The 9,447-nt window shown below is 31.0% G+C and overlaps 1 protein-coding gene across 1 annotated transcript; it reads left to right on the plus strand.

The window, feature by feature from the left end:
* Positions 1 to 204: 204 nt before the first annotated feature.
* Positions 205 to 9,441, plus strand: LOC137929241 (uncharacterized; the record flags this gene model as incomplete). Its single annotated transcript, XM_068772141.1, has 9 exons — positions 205 to 502; positions 783 to 958; positions 1,764 to 1,955; positions 2,792 to 2,928; positions 3,298 to 3,543; positions 3,837 to 3,968; positions 7,854 to 7,955; positions 8,405 to 8,577; positions 8,904 to 9,441. Coding segments are annotated over exons 1-9 (1,869 nt in total), but the record flags the coding sequence as incomplete, so codon positions are not given.
* Between the last annotated feature and the right edge of the window lie 6 nt (positions 9,442 to 9,447).

Below are 9,447 nucleotides of genomic sequence, written 5' to 3' on the forward strand. Positions count from 1 at the left end.
AATAATGAAAATTACAAGTAACACTTTTTAATTTGGTTCTATCACTATAATTTTGTTTCGATTTTAACCGTTATAAAATTTTATTGACCTTTTCTTAAAATAAATAACAGTAAGTTCCATATTTATTTTGCAAAATTCAGATTCTACGATGGTAATTCACGATTCTAAATATCAATGTCATAGATGTGACAATGAATTGTGATGTTATAACAATTTTTCCATGTATTCATATCCGTGTAGTTATATATTATGAAACAAATTATTGAACAGTGCGCAATTGATATATAATCTTTCTAAAAGTGTTATTCCCTAGATTTATTTTTAATACAATGGAGAATAACAGGAATTTTCAAAATTTACAATTATCTTTGTACCCGGAAACGCAATCTGAAATTTCAGTTCTTACTGAAAATGTAACCAATGCTAATATAGAAGCAAAATTATCACCAGTTGAAATTCAACAAGAATATTTTGAAAATTTACAGGATTATGATTGGTTAAAGTAAGTTAAATTTTAAAAATGATGTTATTTGTTATTAATCGATAAATTATTGCCCAATTATTTACGCACATACATAATTCACATACAGTTGATTTTTTTAAGTAAATAGAAAGCTTGTAATTAGTGAATAGTTGTATGTAATTATATTGCAATGTTAATGTTGAATATACATATCCACATATCTGTATTCAAATATGGTTGGTGGTGTTTCTAATGTGCTGTAATTAATAAAGGGTAATATCAAAATATTCTACATTGTTATTCCATGTAAATTTTACAGGTATGAAAAAAGTGACCGAAGGCTGTTGTTGCAAAATATTGCTTTTGCTTTATTTGGTGGGCCAAGTTCTGTAGGCGATTTATCTAATGCTGAAGATGGTACAGGGCAACTTGAAGGATACACCTCTAGACAAAAGGAACAAGTTATTAAGATATATGAAAAGTTATGTGAACAAAGTATGTATTTAATGAGCTAATTATTAAAAAGGTGCTATTGTAAATTATTAACTTTTTGAATTTCATTGTACAATACATTATAAATTTAAGAAAGGAGCCTTAAGGCTCCAGCAACTATCTGTTTTCTATGCTTTGTGGGAAACTGACTTGCTAATCTGTAGGACTATATTTGTATATTCTTATATTTATATTTTTATTCATAGTAAAACATGTTTAAAAAAAATCTTAAAAACATGTTTATCAGATACACTAGTTTAGCAACATGGTTAAATTTGAATGTAGTGAAAATATTGTATGCACAATGTAACCATAATTTCCATTTACAGAAGGGTTATAGTAACATAAAATAAAAATAAAAATATATTTGTAATGATGGTAATAGAAAGAACTTCACAAGGTGTTAATATTTCATTATTTTTTTAAATAGTCATAAATTAAAAAAAAAACCTGTGACAAAGATTGTTTAAGTTTCTAGGGTAAGCCTCTTTTTGCCTTTCACTGGATTTTGGTTTAATGTATATATCAAGGTCTTCTTTATGACCGTTTATTAAATGTATTATATAATTAACCTCTATAAATTTGTTAATTAACAATGTATGTGTTATTGCAAATTATAATAAAATTTTATGGCACACTTATTTGTTATGAGGTATTCTGTGCCATTGAAAGAACTTTTTAAACCCTCTTGTAAGCTTTTGAAAACTTTGGTAAATGTCATTATAGAAACTTTCAAATGTTTCTATTACTTTAATATACTTGATTATTTTCATTTTTAATTTATTTAAGTAAATTTATCTTTTTGCAGGTAAATATTCACAAAATGATGAGGATATTATGGTGTCAATACTATTAATTGTTTGTGCAAGACCTCAACCTACCAAATTTTATCAAATTCAACCATCAAACTATTGGTTAGACTTACATCAACGAAATGACATTGATATTTGGTGTACTGCTGTGTTCAAAGTCAGAAAATGCATTCCAACAACACTAAATAGTATGTTTTTTACATTAATTAATGCAATAGTATTTTAGCTAAGATTATTATAGTAACTACAACAAATTATTATGTATACCAAACATTAATTTTTACAAACACTAAACAAAAAAGAAATCAGTTTTCAAGTTTTCTATATCTAAGCAATACCTATGCTGTAACTGGACACTTGGACATTTTGATTGTTACATTTTTTATATACATGACTATGATGTTACTCTTAACATGAGGCCTAAAGGCTGAAGTTGCTAAATAAGCTATATGTAACATAAGTTTTTGAAATATAACAGGGTCATAGATTTATGACAAAGATTGGCTAGGTACAGTTTTGTAGTGTTCTCTTTTATTTTTAAACTGTACTCGAATAGTGTAGTAAGTAAAAAGAATAATTTAGACAGATTGTATTTATAAAATTTTAGAATGTATGACTAAACTCAATGTGGGGGGGTACTTGTCACCATTTCTATTTGATATCTAAAATTTATAGTTATTAGCACCAGCTTGTTATTGGTTTTACCATTTTAATATATTTTCTTGATATTGTCACTACTCAGATATATTACAATTATGTGACTAAAGAAATTGAAGAATAACTATCATATTATTCTACTCAAACATCAAATATGATTGGTGTATTAGCAATATGTTTTAGTTTTCATGTTTGCAAGACATGTCTTCCATATAGTTTTTTTTTAATATGTTCATGATTTTTTATTGTTCTTATAGTCTACCTGTAAAATGGCTAAGATTAATTGCTTGCTAAATATTCGTAATAAAATGTGATAGATGTATTTGTATTTTTTATATCATTTGTTTTTTTTTTTTAATTTTTTTAGCTAAACCATGTAGAATATATATTGATGATAATGCAAGAGTATATCAAGATTGGGATTCATATTTACAAAACAATACACTTCCAAAGTGTGTGATGATTGTTCCAGAAAATGGTGAATACAAAGGTATTATTGTTGAGGTAAGAAAAATAATTAATTAAAATGAAATTTTATTGAAACGTAAATATATGCCTAAGTAGATACAAAGTACAACTTAATGCATGTGTACATCAGTTTTCATTTTATTTCTGAATTTCAAGTATAGATATTCAATTAGATTTATTATTTATATCTTTCTTTTCTCAACTGTGAGTCACATGATGTACAAATATATATATACATATAATTTTTATTATGGTATAATTTAGAAGTTTTACTCAATTATATATTAATTGGTTCATTATTTTATTTCAAGCTACACACAATTGCTACACACTTAAATAAAAACTATAAGAACAATGATACCATGCAATAAATACTCCTTTTAAGTGAATGTTTTATTTTTTCAGGGTGAAGAAGCATTTGCTGTTAAACTAACAGTGGCGCCATCACCGGCCTTAGGCCTTAAGGCAAGAGTGCTGAGCTCTGTTGACACAGCTAACACAGTTGTGTCATTGGGGGTTCTTGGTGCTGCTGCATTTACTCCTATTGGACCAGCTTTTCTTGTTGGAGCAACTGTTGCTACAGTGGCCACTCGCATATATGGTCTTGTTCGTTCTTCCATTCATCTTAATGACAGGAGGGTTCATGAACAGGTATAATACTACTAATTACTCGTGTTACTTAATCATTATATAAATAATTAAAATTCGGATTTAACATTTAAACTGATTTATTTTTTGACAGCTTAAGCTTTAATAGCCGTTTATGTAATGGGGGTGTGATTTTTAACAGGTTAAGATTGTTGAAAATTCATGTTGTTTTTTTGAGAGAAATTAAATTGTATTCACTTAAATCTGGAAACAGAGGGCTTAAATATATTGTTAATCAATCTATTTGTTTATTACATTCCGAACGTTTTATATCATAACTTAAAATAATATTTCAGAGTATTAGCCCAATGAATAGTGAAGCCCAAGGGAGTTGGTTAAATATAACAGCTTCAAGTGTTGGCTTAGCAGCCAGTGCAGCTACTACCCTGCTTGCCCGTTCCGCAGCTGCTGGCACTAACTTGTCAAAGGTCAGTTAATTTTGTGCATTCTTCACATTAATATTACTTAAGTGTATATACAGAGACTGATATGTTTGATACAAGGTTTTTCATCTCTTGCCTGATTAGCAAGCTCACAGTCGCTTTCGGAACCATGTAGAGGATTATATAATCTTTATAAGATTAAATCAGGAATGAGGACATCTGTAAAGGAGCAATATAACCCAGCAGATTGGATAATAGATCTCGTCGCCTGCTGACCAGATCGCAAACCAGTGGCAGCTTAAAATTCTATGTGGAAACCACGGATCTGTCATCTGTCCATCCCTCAAGCCGGATAGATGAACTTGTCAAGTTTGTTGGAAGATGGTGCAGGTCGCTTTCAATCGATCTATTAGGAAATTAATAGGGAAAACCTTAGTCCAGCAGTGGATGACCTGGGGCTGAAATGATGGTTACGATTTCAAAGATAAGCATGTATATACACTCTCGGACTTGCGCACGGTACATACTACGTGCAACATCGTATTGTTTTGCTCCTCAGTTGAAAAAGTTTTTTGGTTGTTCAAAGTGACTCTCTGTCCAAATGACTGACTGTCTGTCTCTCTGCCCTTTGTTGGTGCATTGTGAGTTTAATTAACTGACTATGTATAACAAAGTGAAGTGTAATGTCAAAAAGTGTTTTAAACATCGAAATTAATAGTATCACCAAATAACAAATTTTTTATCTACCTTCAAACACAATTATCTCGCGATATACACGGGATATGCAACTCGTTTATTAAGAAAGCAAGACATTTATTAAGAGATCTTATCCTAAAACCACTAACAGAAATTTTCAATATGGGTCTTTTTAGTAGCATTTTCCTGGACGAATGGAAGTTGGCTATTGTTGTCCCTATCCTTAGAAGCGGATCAAAGGATGACCCCACTAGTTACCACTCTGTATCTTTTAAACTCATTCTCTAAAATACTTGACAAGTTAGTAAACAAGAGACTGGTGAATTACCTGGAAACTATCAATCTAATATCGGAAAAGCAATTTGGCTTTCGTTGCGGCAAATCCACTGAAGTCGCGATATCCCTCCTTACTTCTAAAATTTTAACGCACCTAGAACAAAAGAAAAGCTATGTTTGCGTATACCTGGATTTGGCCAATGCTTTTGACACTGTTTTCGTTCCAATCTTGATTAAAAAACTAGAGAACCTCGGAATTAGGGTATTTGCATTAGATTGGTTCCATAGCTACATTTACTTTCGTTGCTGCAACACTGTTTCCGTGTCCGATGCGTCCGTAACAACCATTTAACATTATTCTCCTTAAATTTAATTAGACCGGTCATAATTACTATACATACGAGTTAAAAAAATTATCGAAAGATAAACTTTATGTACCTCTTCGACCTGATCTCACAGAGACTAAAAAAAAATCAAATTTACATATCTCGGCGGCTATTTATGTAAAGACGCTTATAATACCCAAGATCTATCACACAGATCCAAAAAATAAGATATCATTTCTTTAGTCAAGTTTAATAATGCTGTTTGTGTTTAAAAACTATGGCGCCATTACATATTGTAACGATAAATTTATTACCTTAACCTTTTGTTCCTAAATTTGTGTCTGGAGGTAGGCGCTATTTAAGCTATTGCGCAGCAAGATTAAAAATTAAATTATATTTCTTACGAACACGTTTATTCATATTATAGGAAAGTATGATTTAATAGTTTAATGGCTTTTTTGTTCTTTCAAATAATGTTGAAAATTGGTATTATACATACAATAACAACGAAATCTGATTTTGTTAATTTCAGTATGTTGTTTTTTTTTTCTTAGAGCAAAATTAATGAAATATTGATAAATATGATTTGTTCGCTTCGATCGTTACAATAAACAAAAGTTTTTAATATGTGTTTATAAATGTGTTCTAAGAAAACAATCGATAGTGGTCGTTTTAATGTTTTATTTTGAATGATTGATTTTCAATATCAAATTTACTATATATTATTTGCATATTTAAATTATTTTATTCTTTTGCATATATCTATACGCAATATATCGCCACCCCACCGAATTAAACGATAATTCTGAAAATACAACTTTTCAAAAGACTAAAATAAATATTGTTTATACCCCAACCCAATTGTATCTATTCTTAGCATGTTGAATAAGAGTAATAATAGAAAATAATAATAAAATCGCGATGATTCCGTCAGTTTGTCAAGCAAAGGCTCTCGAACTTTTAAATGCGCAACGCTTCCTAATCATCGTAATATCGAGCGAGAGTGCGTTCCAGAGAAGAATAGCTTGTATTGAAAAGGAGGAGTGGATAAAGTCGGTACTGTGAGGGGGACATCTCTGTAGACAATTGCTCGAGGAGTGAAGTGTCTTTTCGTGTGTATTGGCTAAGAACTGGAATTGAGATGTTAAGTAGGCAGGTTAGGTGGGAGAAAATAGTAAAGAGAAAAGCGTAGTCAGTGCACGCAAAGAACGGCACTGTCGGATAGGCAGCTATTTTAGCCGAGTAAGATAGGAAAATGTGGTCGAATTTGTTGAGGTTGAAAATGAATCGAAAGCAGTTATTCAGAAGGCGGTCTAGTTTGTTGAGGTCTGCATTCAGATAAAATAGCAAAGCTAAGGCATGTTAAGCCCAAACCTCGAGGAAAAGGTACTCAGCAGTAGTAGAGTCAGCAGGGGACGAAGCGACGAATGTCGGGTCGGTGACGCTACTTGCCTTTGGACCGAAGTTTAAGGCACACAGTGAAGGTTTGAGATGTCTGACAACCCTTAGCTCCTTCAGGACGTTGAGTACGACGTTACGGCAATCTCTGTTCTCTGCCTCTGGTACTCCCAGGAATAGTAGCGCTTTTGGCAGTGAAAATATTGTAGTGCGCGCTAAATAGGTTAGTGTGAATGATGTAAAGCAAGCTAAATAAGTTAGTATGGATATTGTAAAGCGCGCTAAATATATTAGATTAGTGCGGATGTTGTAAATCGCGCTGAGTAGTTTAGTATGGATGTTGTAAATCACGCTGAATAGGTTATTATGGATGTTGTAAAGCGCGCTAAATAGGTTAGTGTAAATATTGTAAAGCATGCTAATTAGGTTAGTGAAAATATATATATATATATATATATATATTGTATAAAACTACTTTATAAGATTAAAGTTACAGTTATAATAACGTAAGTGTGCCAACGCAAGTTCTGTTGCTTCTCACAGTAGGCAAGGCCTGTACCGCAGGGGCAGTACACACAAGAAAAAAAATAAATAAAAAAGTACAATATCACTTGGTACTGAATTTAAGCTCTAGAAGATACTATAAATTATAGAACTAAAAATTTTGTCATTGTTGCATACATATATACACACACATATATAAATATGTGTGTGTATATATGTATGTATAAATAATAAAAGTAATAGAATATAGTTTTTTGTTAGAAAGTCTTGCATCTCTAGCAAACAGATTTAAAAATGCAATATAAAGTGATAGCAGAGAACAATATCTAGCAGTAATTACACTTTATAATCAATTTTTACATTTTGTTCTACCATACAATTCTAATTTATGGTGTTGTGTAACGTTTTTCTTTGTTTCCTGTACATACTTATTCTATGAAGATTTTCATACTGACATCCGAAAACTATTTTCAGATACCAGTAGGAAAAGGAATAAAAATACGGGACCACATTTTTATTGCAGAAGCATATATATTGCTTTCCAAATTCTCCCTCTTCCAGATTTTCCCCAATTTTAATTGAGTTTAATCATTATTTACAATATTTTCAAATTAAATGATATTAAAATTTGCTTTTACATAATGCACTCAAACCATCGCTAAGAATTGATAAAAACTTTCTCTTCATTTTAATTGCAATTTTAGTGTAAACAGTATTATTGCTTTTACAGACGGGGCAAGCACTGGCAACGTCCGTAAAGGTTCTTCAGCATGCTAATATGATAACCGGCGGTGTCGGCGTTGTTAGCAGTCTTATGAATATTATTATTAAGGTAAATTTTGACTTCCATAAGTCTATCCTAACAAACCCAATATTATACATTACAGTGTTTGGTTAATAATCGTGTAAAGTGGTTAATCTATAGCTCATTTGTCAGCAAAAAGCTTTAAAGCTTTTATACCTATTAATAAAATAGTGATTAGCTACTGAAAGATGTTGCATTATATTATTTTTTTTATTTGATTGCAGGCCAATATTTTCGGACAGTAAAAGTTTTCAGGGACATGTATTAAACAATAATTAATTTTATTGTGTTATCCGAATCTTGCACACTTATTCTTACAATATTATACTATACCTACTATCTTATCATTACATTATTTTTTATTTCTGAAACCATTGATGATGAACCATGAGCTATACATTCAACTCTTTAAAGCTTCTACATCTATAACCAATCGCTCTGTATATGGTGATAATGTATGAATTCATATGTTTCAGTATCAAAAGCATGGAGAGAAGCCCTCAAAACTTGAGGTATTCCAGTTTTCAGCTGCAACACTTTTCTTTTTCCATGCAGTTGTTTCTAATAAAACTGCACAGAGCATTATTGAAGAAGCTCAAGCCAATACCATTAATGAATACAGAGCTTCTCTTAGAAGCAATAGACACAGGTAAGATTGCTGCTGTATTATTTTGTGTACACTGAATAATGAGATTTGTACATAGTACTGTTTATATTTTATAATGTACTCGCTGGCACGACAAACTTACTGTTATTAATTATTTATTCATATTAATGCTTCTTGGCACACAATATTATTTTTTAATGCATCTTTACTCGCTAACTTTATTGAATGACTTCGAAATTTTTCCAATTTTTTTCTCTCCATAAGAAACCTATCCAGTACCTTATTAGTTTTGATTTAGCGAATAATTTTTATTTAGATATATACACATAGATAATATAACAAATATTATGTCAATTTACTTTTTTAAGGAAAATATTCGATAAAATCAGCGCTGAATCTAGGAGAGTACAAGGCACTATTCAAGGAAACACAGAAGTCATTCGAGGCATCAAGACAATTCTTGATAAAGACCAATTTTTCACTGATGTCCTTCGTATAAACAAAGATGTTAATCAGCATAAGTTAAGGATATCAATGACAGCAGATGGACAAGTTAACTTAAATGCTCAGCACAAATTTAATCCTTCAGAGTTATATAATATGGGAAAGCAAAGCAGGTCCGAACTGTTCTCTAATCTTGGTCCAGCTAATGTTACATCAAGGAATGTTTCCACAAGGGTTATACCTAATTCATGTGTTGCAACATATTCAGATTCCAATAAAGATAATAGTTTCCTTGTTGGAATCCATCCAGGAGAAATAATAAGAGTTGGTGCCCATTTGATAAGAATAAGTGCTTTATGTGCTGAAGACATTGGAAAAATGTTAGAGAATCTTAGTCAAGACGTTTATGCTAAACTCATGACCATCTGTTTCAATGTACTCTCGAAACTCTTGCCGGTTGAAATCGCC

This window comes from Battus philenor, unplaced genomic scaffold (genome assembly GCF_028537555.1).
Source record: "Battus philenor isolate CCGP_79_NKW_IND1 unplaced genomic scaffold, ilBatPhil1.0.hap1 SCAF_46, whole genome shotgun sequence".
Taxonomy (NCBI): Eukaryota; Metazoa; Arthropoda; class Insecta; order Lepidoptera; family Papilionidae; genus Battus; species Battus philenor.